Source organism: Ailuropoda melanoleuca, chromosome 2 (genome assembly GCF_002007445.2).
Source record: "Ailuropoda melanoleuca isolate Jingjing chromosome 2, ASM200744v2, whole genome shotgun sequence".
NCBI classification, from domain to species: Eukaryota; Metazoa; Chordata; class Mammalia; order Carnivora; family Ursidae; genus Ailuropoda; species Ailuropoda melanoleuca.
In genome coordinates this window covers 89,905,465-89,921,127 of record NC_048219.1, presented here as the reverse complement: position 1 = coordinate 89,921,127, position 15,663 = coordinate 89,905,465, and the positions used below count along the sequence as shown (strand labels likewise).

Here is a 15,663-nt window from a genome sequence, read left to right as displayed (position 1 = left end):
CACTATCTGAAGAGACATCTGCACTACCATGTTCATTGCAGCATTATTCACAATGACCAAGATATGGAAACAATCTAAATGTTAACAGATGAATGGATAAAGAAAATGTCATATGCAACATATATTAATTTATTATATATTATATTATATTATAATTATATTAATTTTTAGTGTTATATGTAATGTGATCCATAATAATATATATATTATCAAGCTTAATACATAATTACTTATTCATGACCAAAAAAGCTGAACTTAAGTAAAATGGTGGTTACCAGAGGCTGGCATTTGGGGATAAAGGAAAGATTTTTTGAAAAGACAAAAAGAAGTTATGTGGCACCTGGATGGCTCAATCTGACTCTTGATTTCAGCTCAGGTCATGATCTCAGGGTTGTGAAATTGAGCTTTGCATTGGGCTCTGTGCTGGGCATGGAGCCTGCTTAAGATTCTCTCTCTCCCAGATTTTTGCAAATGTTTTGTCAGGTAAAAGGTTAATATCCAAAACCTATAAAGAACTCATCAAACTCAACACCCAAAGAACAAATAATCCAGTCAAGAAATGGGCAGAAGACATGAACAGACATTTCTGTAAAGAAGACATACAAATGACCAACAGACACATGAAAAAATGCCCAACATCATTCGGCATCAGAGAAATACAAATCAAAACCACAATGAGGTACCACCTCACACCAGTCAGGATGGCTAAAATTAACAAATCAGGAAATGACAGATGTTGGCAAGGATGCAGAGAATGGGGAACCCTCTTACATTGTTGGTGGGAATGCAAGCTGGTGTAGCCACTCTGGAAAACAGTATGCAGGTTCCTCAAAAAGTTGAAAATAGAACTACCCTATGACCCAGCAGTTGCACTACTAGGTGTTTACCCCAAAGATACTAATATGGTGATCTGAAGGGGCACATGCACCCCAATGTTCATAGCAGCAATGTCCACAATAGCCAAACTGTGGAAAGAGCCCAGATGTCTACCAACATATGAATGAATAAAGAAGATGTGAGATTAGATAGATGATAGATAGATAGATATAGATAGACATATATAGATATAAAATGGAATATTGCTTAGCCATCAAAAAATGAAATCTTGCCATTTATAATGATGTGGACAGAACTAGAGGTTATTATACTGAACAAAGTAAGTCAATCAGAGAAAGACAATTATCGTATGTTCTCACTCATAGGTGGAATTTAAGAAACAAAACAAAGGAGCCTAGAGTAAAGGAAGGAAAAATAAAACAATATGAAATCAGAGAGGGAGACAAATTATAAGAGACTCTTAACCATAGGAAACCAACTGAGGGCTGCTGGAGGAGAGGGGACTAGGGGGATGGGTTAGCAAGGTAATAAGCATAAGGAGGAAGGGTGATATAATGAGCACTGGGTGTTATATACAACGGATGAATCACTGAACTATGCCTCTGAAACTAATAATACACTATATGTTAATTAATTGAATTTAAATTAAAAAAAGATTCTCTCTCTTCCTCTCCCTCTGTCCCTCCCCCTGCCCCTCTTAAAGGACAAAATAAATCAAGAAAGGAGAATGGTGGTTGCCATTGTTGCAATGGTACAGAGTTTCAGTTTTGCAAGATGAAAGAGTTCTGGAGATGGGCTGTTGCACAACAAAATAAATGTTCTCAATACTATTGAACTGTATTAGATAGTAAGTTTTATATTATGCATGTTTTACCATAATAAAAAAGAAAATAATAATTATTGGATTATAGCCCAAAATATAAAATAAGTATTCATGAGTCTACACTAATACAAATAAGTGATTAAACACATAAACAAATAAACAAATAGTGAGAAGGAAGAGACAAATTTCCTGTACAGAAAATTCCAAATGATTTATGCTGATACTTCACCCTCAATGACAGGGAGCTTACTCCCCACTTCACATGGTGACTTCCTTCCAAACATCACACTATTCAAAAGATGGGAGAGGAGGGGTAGGCTAAGGAGTATTTAACTTTACAGTGGGAAAACCTGACACACACTTCATTAAGTCAGGAGATCAAAGTGATAAATCATGTCAGGAGTATGTACTTTCATATAACTTGATGACAATGGAACTTTACCTTTGTATTCTTTCTCCTAAAACCCCACAACTTCAGTCTAATCATAAGAGAAACATCAGGCAAACCCAAATTGAGGGATAGTCTACAAAATAGCTTATCTGTACACCTTTAAAACAGTCAACATCACCAAAAACAAGGGAAAGCTGAGACACTGTCACGAGGAACCTAGGAGACAAGATGACTAAATATGGTGGAGTATCTTTAGGTGGGATCCTGGAACAGAAAAAGACATTAGGTTAAAACTAAGGAAATTAGAATAAATCATGAACTTTAGTTAATATATCAATATTGTTTTGTTAATTGCAATAAATGAACCATATCCATGTAAGATGTTAATAATGTGAGAAACTGGGTGTGGAGTACATGGGAACCCTCTGTACTAGCTTCTCAGCTTTTTTTTATTTTTCTAAAAAAATAAGGTCTATTAAAAAAAAACAACAACCAAAAAACATCAAAACCTAAATCTCCAAAGAAAATGAGTGCATACTTTGAGTTTTTCTGGTTACTTCTCCCTCTGCCCCAGTATTCCTGCCCAGTCCTACTCAGACTTATCATAACTTTTGTCCTGTTAGGAGGACTTGAGTATCCTCACCCTGTAAGTACAGATGGTCCCCGACTTACTATGGTTTGACTTATGATTTTTTGACTATGCAATGGTGTGAAAGCAATATGCATTCAGTAAAAACCATACTTCAAATTTTGAATTTGAATCTTTTCCTGAGCTGGCAATATGTGGATGATACTCTCTTGTGATATTGGGCAGAGGCAGGGAGCCCCAGCTCTCTGTCAGCCACATAGTCATGAGGGTGAATAACTGATACTCGCATAGCCATTCTCTACCTGTACAACCATTCTGTTTTTCAGTTCCAGTGCAGTATTCAGTAAGTTGCATGAGGTGTTCAAAGCTTCATTATAAAACAGGCTTTGTGTTAGATGATTTTACTCAACTGTAGGCTAATGTAAGTTCTCTGAGCATGTTTACAGTGGGCTATGCTATGCTGTGATGTCCGGTAGGTTAGGTATATTAAATGTATTTTCAACTTACTATGTTTCCAACTTATGATAGATCTTTTGGGACATAAACCTATTTTAAGTTGAGGAAGATCTATAATGAGAGCCACTGAGAAGTGTTAGCAGAAGCAATGAATTTAGATCCAAAGGTTAAGTAGAACACCTTGTCCTCTGTGTGATGGGCACAATGTGGGGGTGCATAGGGAGGCAAGGAGCAAAAGTGACAAGCTTAAAGGCCATTGCAATAGTTGAGGTGAAGAATGATCTCAGTCCAAGCTTGGGGGTGTTGGCGGGGTTTTAACAAGGAAGTGGTCATCGGTGGGACAGGTGGGGAAAAGAAGGAAGAGGAGAGATGATGTCTCTGCTGAGGTGAATGCACAGACGGCGGTATCATTGCCCAGAAAAGAGTTCCTAGGGGGAAACATGGTGAGTGTTGCTATGTTTGGGGGGGAGTAAGGGATGCTAAGTGCCATTTGGGTCTGTTGAGTCTAGCTGCCTGTGGACATCTCAACAGGGATGCCCCAGGCATATCTTCATGGCTGTGGTAAAATGGCTTCAGGGGGCTTGAGACAACCTGCCTGAAATGATGGGGTTAAATATTTAAAGGCAGGTGATTTGAAGCATTAAAGGCAGAGTTTGTCCCAGGAAGGAGAGGGCCCCAAGTCCTGGTGTGACTGATGCCAGTAAAGGCTACAGAAATGTCAGAGAGGGTAATGGCTACAATGGCCTTGGATCTGTATTTCTCCAGCCTACTGAGCACTCCCTTGATTCCAGTGGGCCCAACCTTTCCTTTCTTTAGTGACTCTGCCATTGTCACTGGTTGGGACCAGTCTTAGGATTCTCCTCCTCCCATCTTGCTCAATTCTGCTTCTATCACTTTTCTAAAGTTTTCCTTAGCCAAGTAGATAGTCCATAAGACTCTTAGAAGCCATTGTACAGAGAGAACACCCAGGAAGGGACCAGAACCCAGCCAAAGCCTGCATACCTCTCTGGTATCTTCCCAGAGCCCTTCCCAAAGTGAGAAGATGAGAGGAGATTGGAGGTGCTGGACTGAGCTTGGCCAGGGGCTAGGATTGGGCCCGGTGTGTGTTGTAAGGCAGTGCTGGACTGAGGCGGGCAGATCCTCCTTCCCCAACCAGTTTAACTTGTCCCTGCTTCGTGACCAGGAATTGGCAAGCATTGCTTTTAGGTGCATGAGTGAAATTGTTTCGGTTTGGTATTGGTTTGGTTTCCTTTTAAGAAACTGATGAATGTATTGGGTGATTTGAGGAGCCGAGCTAAAGATGTCTTTCCTCCTTTGGGAATTGGCCAAGAGAGTCTGTTGGAACCATTGACCCACACACAGATTTTTATATGGTGAGAGACAGATGAGAAAAGATGAACAGAATACAGGATCCCAGGACTTCCAGGATTTATTCCGTATTATTGTACACACTTAGAGATTCAACTATAATACTGGGGATGAAGTCAGAGTTAGTGTAGTAACTGTCTCCTCAAGCAGAGGTTCTGGCCACATGAGGTTGGGACTGAGCTCATTAGGGCTGGGTTCTGGACAATAACTTCCCCTTCCCCTAGCCCCATCAAAGAAATAGGAGGACAGGTCAGACAGGTTCACAGATGTGGCAGGCCACCCAGGCTGGGGACCTGAGATTAGCGAGGCCACTGGCTCTCTCTTCACTTGTGTGGGATATCCTGAGAGCCTCTGGGATACTGTGCATGCCTACTTATGTTTTGGGGGGCCATGCACCCCCTGCTTCTGTTGTTGCTGCTCTGTGAGGGCTCAGACTTCTCCCTTCAGTGGCTGAACTGGCTGGGTCTCTTGGACCTGGCCAGAAGTGGGGACAAAAGCAGGCTGCCCCACCTGCCCCTCCTGCTGCTCTGCCAGTTCTGGCCGCTGCTCCTGCTGTTCCAGGAGCTGCTCTTTTTTCTTTTCCAGTTGCTCATTTCCCTTTGCTAGCTCTTGATGCAGGTGCTGGTCCAAGAGCTTCTTTTCCTGTTCCAGCTCTACATGCTCCAGCTGATGCTCCAGATTTTTTGCTTCCTGATGTTCCTCACACTGTTCCTTTTGCTGCTGCTGCAGTATTTTCTGCTCCTGTAGCTCCTCCTTCTGCTGTTCCAGATGCTGTCCTAAGTGTAGTTCCTGCTCTTGCTGCTGCTGCTGTTCCAGATGCTGTTCCAGGTGAAGTTCCTGCTCCTGTGACTGTTGCTGTTGCTGCTGTTCCAGATGCTTTTCCTGCTCCTGTAGCTCCTGCTGCTGCTGTTCCAGATGCTCTTCCAAGTGCAGTTCTTGCTTCTGTGACTCCTGCTGCTGCTGCTGCTGTTCCAGATGCTGTTCCAGGTGAAGTTCCTGCTCCTGTGACTCTTGCTGCTGCTGCTGCTGCTGTTCCAAATGCTTTTCCTGCTCCTGTAGCTCCTGCTGTTGCTGCTCCAGATGCTCTTCCAAGTGCAGTTCTTGCTTCTGTGACTCCTGCTGCTGCTGCTGTTCCAGATGCTGTTCCAGGTGAAGTTCTTGCTTCTGTGACTCTTGCTGCTGTTCCTGCTGTTCCAGATGCTGTTCCAGGCACACTTCTTGTCCCTGTGATTCTTGTTGCTGCTGCTGTTCCTGCTGTTCCAGATGCTGTTCCAGGCACACTTCTTGTTCCTGTGGTTCTTGTTGCTGTTGCTGTTCCTGCTGTCCCAGGCACACTTCTTGTTCCTGTGGTTCTTGTTGCTGCTGCTGTTCCTGCTGTTCCAGATGCTGTTCCTGCTGCTGTGGCTCACATTGTTGCTCAGGCACCCCCTTCAGAAGAGTTGTGTGTTTCCTTTCATGCTCCAGGGGGACGTCCCCTGGGAGCCTGGAAGGCATCTTCTGGCACAGGGTTGGTAGTGAAGTTGGCTGTTTAACTTGCTCCTGCTGGGTATCGATGGGTGGAGAAACAGGCTTGAGGGGCTCCTGACTGAGGGCAGGGGGCAGGGTCACTGGCAGAGTGTGTTGCTGGGACATCCTGGAACCTGCTTTAGATCAACCTGAAAAACAGAAGGGGTCAGAAGGGTGACTGAAGGCAGAGGGAGTGGGTGAATCCCCAGAATCTGCACAAGGGCCTCATTTCTCAGCATCCTTTCTCATTCCTTGGGTTGGGGCTCTCCTATCCAATCTGGGCTATGTTCCCCAGAAGCAGCAGAGTGAAGGGGAGGAGGGGGAGGGCTGAGAAAGGCCCTCTTAGGGGTCTCTTGTTCTCAGATAGAGCCAACAAAGAGGTTTGTCTTCAGAGTTACTGGGTGACAGTGGGCTGGGTGCCATTTCTTGCCTAATCCTCGCCTCTGTCCCTACTTCTGACCTCTATTGACCAAGAAGGAGAGATGAGTTCTGGGGTTATGATGGGAAGAGGTGAAGTCCTAGGTAAAGAAGGGTGCTCCTGGAGGACTCCTGAGTCCTGGAAAATCAGTGGCCCATAGCACACACCCTGGACTACTCACACAACATAGTATCAGCTTAAGTGTCCCACTGAAAGGTTGTATGTTTCTGAGCAGGTCACTTAGTCCTGCTGGGCCTCAGATTTCCCTCTATAAAATTAGCAGATCAGCCTGTTCAATTCCATGACCTCCAGCTCATGACCTTTGGAGCTGTAGCTACAGCCCTAGCACTTGGGGGACAGGGTGGGGGGAAGGGCTGGAATGTTGCTGGGAAGTGGAGCCAGTTCTTCCAAGTCTTGTACTTCTAAGTTGGCTGTTCCAGCTCCTGCTTTGCCTGGGTTTCTCCAAATAGAAGATTTCCCCCCATTTTGCCATTCTCCCTTCTGCAGTACAACAAGGGTTACATGCATTTCCCTCAAACCCCTGCCCCACTAAAGAAGGCACAATCATGGTCAGCCCAAATCAAACAGTTTCAGGGAAGAAATTGACTGTACTCCCCCTCATCCCCATCTTAACTCTTCTCTCTCTCTCTCTCTCTCTCTCTCTCTCTCTCTCTCACACACACACACACACACACACACACACACACACACACTCCAAAACATCAAACCAAGGAAAGATGGGACAGGAGGGGAGGGGATTGTTCTTTCTTCTATGTTTTCATGCTATGGCATATGTCCTTCAGCAGAGTGACCTGAGCCCTCCCAAAAAGGCATGTAGTCCAGCTGAATATTGCCTGAGAGTGATCCATGCACCCACCCAGGCTGGCCACCCTAGCCACCTTCTGGTGTGCTGGATGACCCTGGTGCCAGCCCCAGTCCTCCCAGCTAATGCTTACCAGACTCACAGTGGGGATGGCTGCAGAGGCCTCTAGTGGAGTTCTGAGCTGGGCAGGAGCCAGGGTGCCCTTTATATGGTTTCCCGGTCCAACCTCCTTCCCTGGTTGAAGGAGATGGACTGGTTTCACCACTCAAGTTGGTCAACTTCCTTCAGCCCCTTCCTGACTCATCACAGGCACCTGAAGCAGAAAACCCCTCAGGGCTCCTTTTCACAGAGACACAGAGAGAGCTCTGGGGGCTCTATCACTCCTGTGATACTCATCTGACCTAGGTATGGGGAGGTGAGGGAGACATCTTGGGAAACTGGTCCCCTTTTCCTATTACTTTGTGACCTTAGCCAAGCCTTTTCTCTGAATCTTAATTTCTTCACTTGTAAAACAGGGTCACCCTGATAATTAGGCCTGGAGATTCATTTCCAAGGACATGGAAAGGAAAGTTATGTGTTTCTATGGGATGTTCAGGCTGCGGTGTGCGGTCTCAAGGTGGGAAGAATCGCATCTCATGAAGGGATGGGCTTGCTGGGGATTCTCTTGGCCACTAGCCCACAGTCCATCTGCTCTCAGGACATATCTATAACTCCATTCTGCATGGAAATAAATCCTGTTGTGAGCGGGTCAGACTTTAGACCAGAAGGGTCAAGTAGAAGGCTTGTAGGGAGTCTTCTGCTGTGAGCTAGGGGCTGCCCAAGTGTGTAGTTGCAGAAGTTCTCAAGAAAGCCACGCTCATAAATACTCCAAAGCATGGACCACTCACACAAGGAAACAGGTACTAAATATACAATATATAATGTCATAAATATTGCTTTTTATGATTAATTTTATTGCTTTTTTCTATAATTTTCTTGGAACATATAAAGGTATAAAGATCAAACCCAAATCACCCACTGCTTTCTCCAAATCATCCTCTAAAAATAGCTTAAGCAACTCTTCAGGGTGGGAGTTGGAGATTATCCCTCCTCAATGACAAAAGTGACCCAGCTCATCTGGAATAAAATCCAAGTTCACTGCATGGTTTCAAAGACCCTCACTAGGTGTCCTCAGTTGCTAGGACAAGTCCAGGGTTCCCACCTCGGGGCTTGGTGTCTGCTCTCTCTTGGCCAACAGGCTTCTGCAGGGTCCCTGGCTCTTTGAACCTTTTGGCTTCCAAATAAGTGCTGGGGTCTGCCAGAGAGCCTTCCTTGACTCCCTACCTAGAGGCTTATTTTCTGGTTCCCTTCATTTCACTAATAACAGCTGAGAGCCCTTTTTGTATTTGTTCGCTTGTTTCTTTTTTGTCTTTCCCACTGGAAATAAGCTCCATAAGGAAGGGTTTTGCCTGCTGTGTTTTCTACCATAGTCCCAGAATTTATCATAACCACCACATATACAAAGTGCTCTATAAATACTCATTGAAGGAATGAATGAATGGTGAATCTCAGCACCTGGAGATAACCACCATTAAACATTTTAGCATTGTGCATGTACACATGTGTATATAAACAAAATCAAATTGACTTTGCCTTTCTTTTTAATGACTGGGTAATAGCTTATTTTGTAGACATCATTTATTTAAACTCTCTTCTTTACAACCTAATCAAAAGGAAATATGAGAATAATATGAAGGGAAATACTCATTTCTGGGGCTAATTTTGAGGAGTGTTCTGATTCCCAGTGGTTTCCTGATAAGCACCTCCTTCCCAGCCCCACATAGATCTATTTATAGTGTTAATTTTGCCATGTGCCTGGGGCTCAGTCTGAAAAGACAGGTGGAACATTCCCTCCTCTGGAATACTACCCTCTACACTTGCCCAATCTGTTCCCTGAACCCACCAAGGACCTCACACTGCCTTCCCTGTAGCACAGGGATAAGCTATCTTCTGAGGTAGGGAAAGCCCTCTTCACACCCTCTACCTTCCCCCTCCCCCGTGAAGAACTAACCAAACATCCTCACATGGGCACTCATGACTTGCACTCAGATGCTGATCTCACGTGGGAGGAATCTGCCTCTTCCCAGCCCTTGACAGTCAGTCCCAGGGCAGCAGGCCTGGCTGAAGGAAGTCACACCGGTCTTATGGGTTTCTAGGAGCTCCTATCTGCCAGATCTGCCTCCCGCCCTCTGATTCACAGCATAATGAGAGCTTTGCAGGGAAGACAGTGTGTGTGAACCTTAGGCCACTGGGTAAAGCTAGGGTGTGGGGAGAAGGGTGGAGCGGGGGCTGAGGGAGTATGTGTGTTCCTGTGAGGGGTTGGAGAAGCCCCAGCCTTTTAGGGGCTCAGCCTTCAGATTGCCCCATTTAGGGGACAGAAATGCATGTATATGGGGGAGATTCTCTCAATGTCTGTGTGAGTGATCTCATAGGGCTCGGGTCCACAAGATGAGTCTGGGTAACTATCCAGCCCCCGCCCAGTGTAATGAGGATGAGCTCATATCCCATGACACATGGCAGAGACCTTGACCCTAGCTCTTCCCTAACTCAGGGAGGCCCTGGATATTTCTCTTGCATAGGCAGAAATTGGCTGGGTTCTCTTTCTGTCTGAGTGAGACAATCCATTTGAACTATTGCCTAGCTGTGGGGGAAAGGAGCATTGCTTACAGCATTTTACTGCTTTGGGGGAGAATATCAAGGATAGGTCTCAGTAAGCTGGCAGCATGGAGTGATGGCAGATGGTCCTAGGAAGGTGACTTGGACCAGGAGTCCTGTGTTCCCATCTTATGTAGCCATGCCTAAACTGTTTCCTGGTGAGGCAATGCCCCCACTCTCTGAAGCCGCTAACTTTTCCTTTCTCCCCATAGGCGTCCTCTGACCAGGTCACTGCCACTGACATCATTTCCCAATCTTCAACCCTCACTGATAGGCTCCCCACATGCCCTGAATTCTCCTTGTCTGCCTTCACAGCTTCCTGAACCTGACCTCCACTCCTTGTTCACCTCTTGAGCCCATCTGCTGCTCTCCAAGGGAATAAGGCAAGGAATGGAGATGAGAGGGCCAAGAGGCTAATTCTTCCTCCTTGGGCTTCCGGGTTGGTTAGGGTGATGTGCTCCATTTGCTTCTGTTTGTCTTCCTCTGGCTTCCCCTCCTTGCTCTGTGGGATTGCTGATTCCCATGTTCAGGTCCCAGTGCTGATTGCCATAGAAAAGCAGTCACAGCTCTGCTCTTGTAACGGCAAGAGGAGCAAAGTCATGAAAAGCTATCAGTAGTGGAGAAATGGAGTTGCTTAGTGCCCTTGCCTCCAGCTGTCAGGGTGTCCTCCCCCTTGGGCTCACTGTTGGGCAATCACATTCTTTGTAGTTGAATCTCTGCAGCAGAATGCAGCAGCATGCCTGGACTAAGGGGACTTAATGCATGGGGAAGGCCTCATCTAGTGCCTGGTGCATAGGAGCTTCCTAACACAGCCTAGTGCTTGCAAGGGGGCCAGGCCCCTGAACTGACAGGTGTTCGCTGGAGTCTGGAGAGGGGACATGAGTTGCCCAAGGGACTACAGAAGGTCTGCAATTGAGCTGGGCTGGAACCCACATGATCCTGATCTCCATGCAGTGGACTCTCTTCCCCAGCAAGCTGCCTCCCCAGGTGCTTGAGTGTCTGATGATGGTGAGAGGTTGCATGAGATAACCTCAGATATCTTCCAACTCTGTGAGTCAGCCATTTGCTGACTGATCCCATTGTGGTCAGTTCTAGGTTTTCTGGAAGAAAGGCCAGTCTTCTCTGGCTCAGATTCAGCCAAAATGTGCTTGGGTTGACCCTCATTAGTCCTGGGGACAGAAAGCTCTACTCACTGGCTGGTGCTGTTGTTTATTTTAGCCTAATCCAACCAGGGAGATGTTACTGTTCCAAGATGGACACTGGCCTTGGACTAAGACAGGCCCAGGTTTGAATCTCACTCTACCTCTTGTTATCCGGACAAGTCACATTAACTCTATTGTCCTTAGTTTCTTTGTCTATAAAATGGAGATACAAATACCTCTTTCTATTCCTGTAAGGATTTGGTGAGGTAACACATGTGCTTAGCACATCAATTGCACTCAAACTGATCGTTTTATTGTTGGGAGTCACTGCCAATATTTGCTGATGGAATGCAGTGTGTTACTGGCCTAGATATAGAGTTTAAAGGATGCAAGTTATTCAAAAAACATCAGCTTTAAGTTTCTCATTTTGCTAATGGGAAGGCTGAAGCCGCCCAGTCCCACGGTACATAGGAGTCGAGCGGAGAAGACGCCAGGGGTCCTGATTTCCTGTGTGCTTCTTCCGGCTGGCCTGGTCCTGAGCCTCAGGAGGTGCTTCAGCTCAGCCTAGGAGATGCTCTCCCTTGTGCACATGAGCCCCATGAAAACCGATTGTGTTCCCTCATGCTGGATTCGCTAAGGAATCCAAATGGGATTGCGTTCCTACAGCGTGATGGTTCCTGGAGGGCCTGGGGCCTTGTGTAGGCAGGAGAGAGGCAGCCATTTGAGTCTAACCTTGATGTGGACAAAAAAAGGAACCCAGGTGACAGTTGAGGAGTCTACAGACAGCCCCATGGGGCCAAAGATGGATGCCAAGGTCTCTGTCATCACACAGAATGCAGATGATGGGCAAAGAACACTTGGGGTAAGACTTCACCCACACTGTGCGCAGGATCTGAAGGCAGTGCCTAGAAGAGCACATCTGGTAGAAGGCAGACAAGAAGAGTGACAAGGCCATGGGTGTAGGGAATAGGCAGGGACATCACAGAGCAGAGAAAAGAGGCAGGTGCATAACAAAAAGGGAGAGAGACCAAATCCAGCTGTGTAGCCTCCCGAGAAGAGTTGCCAATGGTCAGACAAGTCAGAGGAGGCAGAGACACCTCAGGACTTGGCCAACCTTCTGGTTTTACACTCCCCCCCACTGCCTCCCCTGCTAATTAGGGAGCGATGGGGTGTGGGGGACACCTGACCCTGCATCAGCTGCCTCCTGAAAGAAGTAATTGCTCTTAAAATGACTTTTGAAAAGGGTTGCATACATATGAAGTATGTGTGCATGCACACGTGTGTGTGTAGGAGTGTGTGTGAGTGTGTGCAGGTGTGTGTGGTGGGGGTGATCTGGCAATATATCTGGTCCTGGAGGAGAGGCTTTCACCAGGAGGAGTTAGTGCCTGCATTTCCCTGCCTCTCTTGGGTCCTACTGAGCTCCTGTGAGCAGCCCCAGCATGGCCTCTTTCTAACCTCATCTACAATCTATTTGTGGACAGTTTGCCATGAAGCTGTCCAACTGTTCTAGGCCTCCAGATGGGTTGGTATTATCCAGACTATAAAACAATGCCTAGTCTGCCCTCCCTGAAGTGTGCCTCTCCACTTAACTATCTCCAGCAAATCAGGCCACAGTGCAGAGTCAGGGCAAGCGCTGGCATCTGGGGCCCCAGTTGCGCCAGTGTACTGGTGAAAGCCTTGGCCTGTCACCCTACCCTCCCAGTCAGACAGGGAGATGCAACTGCTGACCTCATGAAACTCTAGATTTGGGAGGGGACGCCCTGCTTCTGCTCTCAGGAAAGTCCCATCTGATGGATCAACAGGTATAGAAACAGAGACAGGTGTGCTTTGATGCCATGCCCTGTGAGCACTCAGCTACTTGGCCTGTGCATGGATGCAAGTGAGAACAGAACAGGGCTTCAAGAGTCTCCCTGGGGAGAATGCAAAGGAAACAAACCTACAAAGCCTGATGTTTTTGAGACATAGTGCTAGGTACTCTTCATCCTTTAACTTAATCCTCTGCACGATACAGATGAGGGACTGAGACAGAGTAGTGTAACAACTGGTCAGTGGTCTCACAGCCAGCAAGTGCATCAAGCAGGGAGTCTCTGGTCCCAGGCCAACCTCCACTGAAGACAGAGATGCCCACTGAATGCAATAGATATGGGAGTCCTGTTGCATCCCCAGGAAGAGCCCACAGTTGTCACAGAGGAAGACCAGAGAGCTGCAAAGTGTAGACAGGCAAGATGGAAACTGCAGAAGTGTTATTTTCCTGCCACTCAGGTTTTACCGGAAAGCCTGCTTGGCGTGGGATGGGGGCAGGAAGGGGAGAGAGAGGTCAGAGAGCTTTGGGGAGAAAGGCAGGTCCAGGGCTTCTCCTTACAGGCAAGTTCTTGCTTGCTGGGCTTCAGCCTTGCCCTCCTCTCTCCCTGTACCCTGGCCTCTGGTGCTTCTCCCAGAAGCCTCTGGCCCCCATCACCCCAGAGCTATCTCCCTCCCAGTGAAGGATCCAGGTCTATGAGATCTGGTGCTGGAGGGACCTTCACAGTCAGGGAGTCCAGTCCTGGTTTGGAAAGAATGACACAGTCTAGAGAGAGGAAGGATCATAGTGGGGGTCAGTGGCAGGTTTGAGTCAGGCCCAGCTCTCCTGAGTTCACTTTTACTCATCTTTATGCCTTTGTGCATTCCATTCTCTCTGCTGATATACCTTTTTCACCTTCTGCCTTATTGCTTTTTGTCTGACTATTATTTATTGAGAGCTTCCCATGAGCCCATGTTCTAGGTACCCGGGTCACAGCATCCAACAAAACGGGGGAATATCCCCACCCTCCTAAAGCCATCATTCTGGTGCAGGAGGCAAACAAGCAAAATAAACATATACCCAGAATATAAAGCATGTTAGAATAGCATGTAGAAAAATAGGGCAAGAAAGAGGTTTGTGGAGTGCTAAGGGAGGGGATGTGGTTTATTTTAAATGGGGTAATCAAGAGAGACTCCCAGCAAGAACCTGAGAAAATGACATCAGTGAGAGGATAAGTGGGGAGAGGCAGCAGCAGGGGCCATGTCCCTAAGTCAGGAGCCTGCCTGGCATGTTCTGGAACCAGCAAGCAGGCCAGTATCTGGCAGGCCTGTATCTGGGCATGTGTAAACAAGGGAGAGAGATGTAAGAGATGAGGGTGCAGGAGTGGGTGATGGTGGGCGGTGCAGGAAATCATGCAGCAGCTTGGGCTTTCATAGTGAATGAGATGACAAGCCACAGGAGAGTGCTGTACGAAGCATTGGCATCATCTGACTTACTTTAAAAGGGTCTCCCTGGTAAGGATGGGAGCAGGTAGAACTATAAGAGGCAGGTGTATTGATGTAGTAATGGCTTGGAACTAGGGGGATAGCAGTAGAGGCAGGGAGAAGTGGTCAGATTACAGATGTGTTTTAACAATGGAATCAGTAAGATTCTCTAACAGATTAGGTAAAAGGTACAAATGCGGGGCACCTGGGTGGCTCAGTCGGTTAAGCGTCTGCCTTCGGCTCAGGTCATGATCCCAGGGTCCTGGGATTGAGTCCTGCTTCGAGCCCCGTATTGGGCTCCCTGCTCCTTGTGCATGCACACACTCTCTCTCTGTCGAGTAAGTTTTTAAAAAAAAAAAGTTACAGATGGGAACAAAGAGTGACTCAAAATTCTGGTCTGAATAACTGTAAGGATGGGAGCTGTCATTCACAGTGAGAGAGAAAAACGACAGGCTTTGTGGAAAAGATCGACAGTGAGTGCTTTGGGGCATGTTACATTTGGGATGCCCATTAGACATCCAAGTAGACAGATATATCAGTCTTGAGTTCAGAATAAGGGTTCATGCAGTGGTTGTAAGTTCAGAATCACCAAAGTATAAATTGCATTTAAATCATGAGCCAAAATGAGATCATCATGGGAATGAATACAGACAGAAAAGAGGAGAGAAGTTCAAGGACAGTCCCCTGAATCACTCTAGTATTAAGTGGTCAGATGAGAAGGAACAAGTGAAGAAGACTGAAGAAAACTGGGGAAGAGTGCCCATTGGAGTAAGACATATGCCAAGAGAATGGGATATGCCCATTCCCCACTTGGAAACAAGGCCATGGAGGGGACTGGACACCTGGGGAAATGCTGTACAGATGAGGACTGAGAATGCCCACAGGGGTGAGTAACATGGAGTCTGTTGGCAACCTTGACAAGGCAGCCAAAGGCAGCAGTGAGGATGAAAACCAGATTGCAGTGGCTTCAAGAGCAAAGAAGAGGGAACTTGAGAACAATGAGCACAGACAGTATTTCCAAAAAATGTTGTAGGGAGGAGATGATGATGAATGGGGTATCAGCCAGTGCTGACTCCCTTCCTCCAGCTTCTAAACCCCACACCTGACTTTACCCTTCCTCTGCTGGGGAGCTGTCACTGACAGACCACAGTCCATGAGACCCTGGCTGTCCTACAGCCCACGTTCATCTCAGCCCTTCACTAACTCCCCAGTTCCTACTTGTGGAGGGTTTGCAAGGAGCCTAGGACTTTCCTACTTGCTCCCTATTCCTGAGGACCTCTCTGCAGATGTCCTCACAACCTACTTCTGCACATCAGCTAGACCTCTATTCAAAATATCACCTCCCTGAGGAA

The 15,663-nt window shown here is 46.8% G+C and overlaps 1 protein-coding gene across 3 annotated transcripts; it reads right to left on the bottom strand.

Annotated features, from left to right (window-relative positions):
* Positions 1–4,502: 4,502 nt before the first annotated feature.
* IVL (involucrin) lies at positions 4,503–7,413 on the bottom strand. 3 transcript variants are annotated; one of them, XM_034654317.1, is made up of 3 exons: positions 7,345–7,410; positions 5,467–6,119; positions 4,503–5,307 (listed from the first exon to the last, which is right to left on the bottom strand). In XM_034654317.1, exons 2-3 carry the CDS (start codon positions 6,094–6,096, stop codon positions 4,894–4,896), a joined length of 1,044 nt encoding a protein of 347 aa, XP_034510208.1. In that variant the 5' UTR covers positions 6,097–6,119; positions 7,345–7,410; the 3' UTR covers positions 4,503–4,893. The 3 variants fall into 3 exon arrangements, with proteins under 3 accessions (XP_034510208.1, XP_034510207.1, XP_011215518.3); XM_034654316.1 differs by having other exon boundaries at positions 4,503–6,119; positions 7,354–7,413; XM_011217216.3 differs by having other exon boundaries at positions 4,503–6,119.
* Between the last annotated feature and the right edge of the window lie 8,250 nt (positions 7,414–15,663).

Excerpts from the sequence above, each read along its gene's own strand:
- IVL (XM_034654316.1), bottom strand. The coding sequence starts at position 6,096 with ATGTCCCAGCAACACACTCTGCCAGTGACCCTGCCCCCTGCCCTCAGT.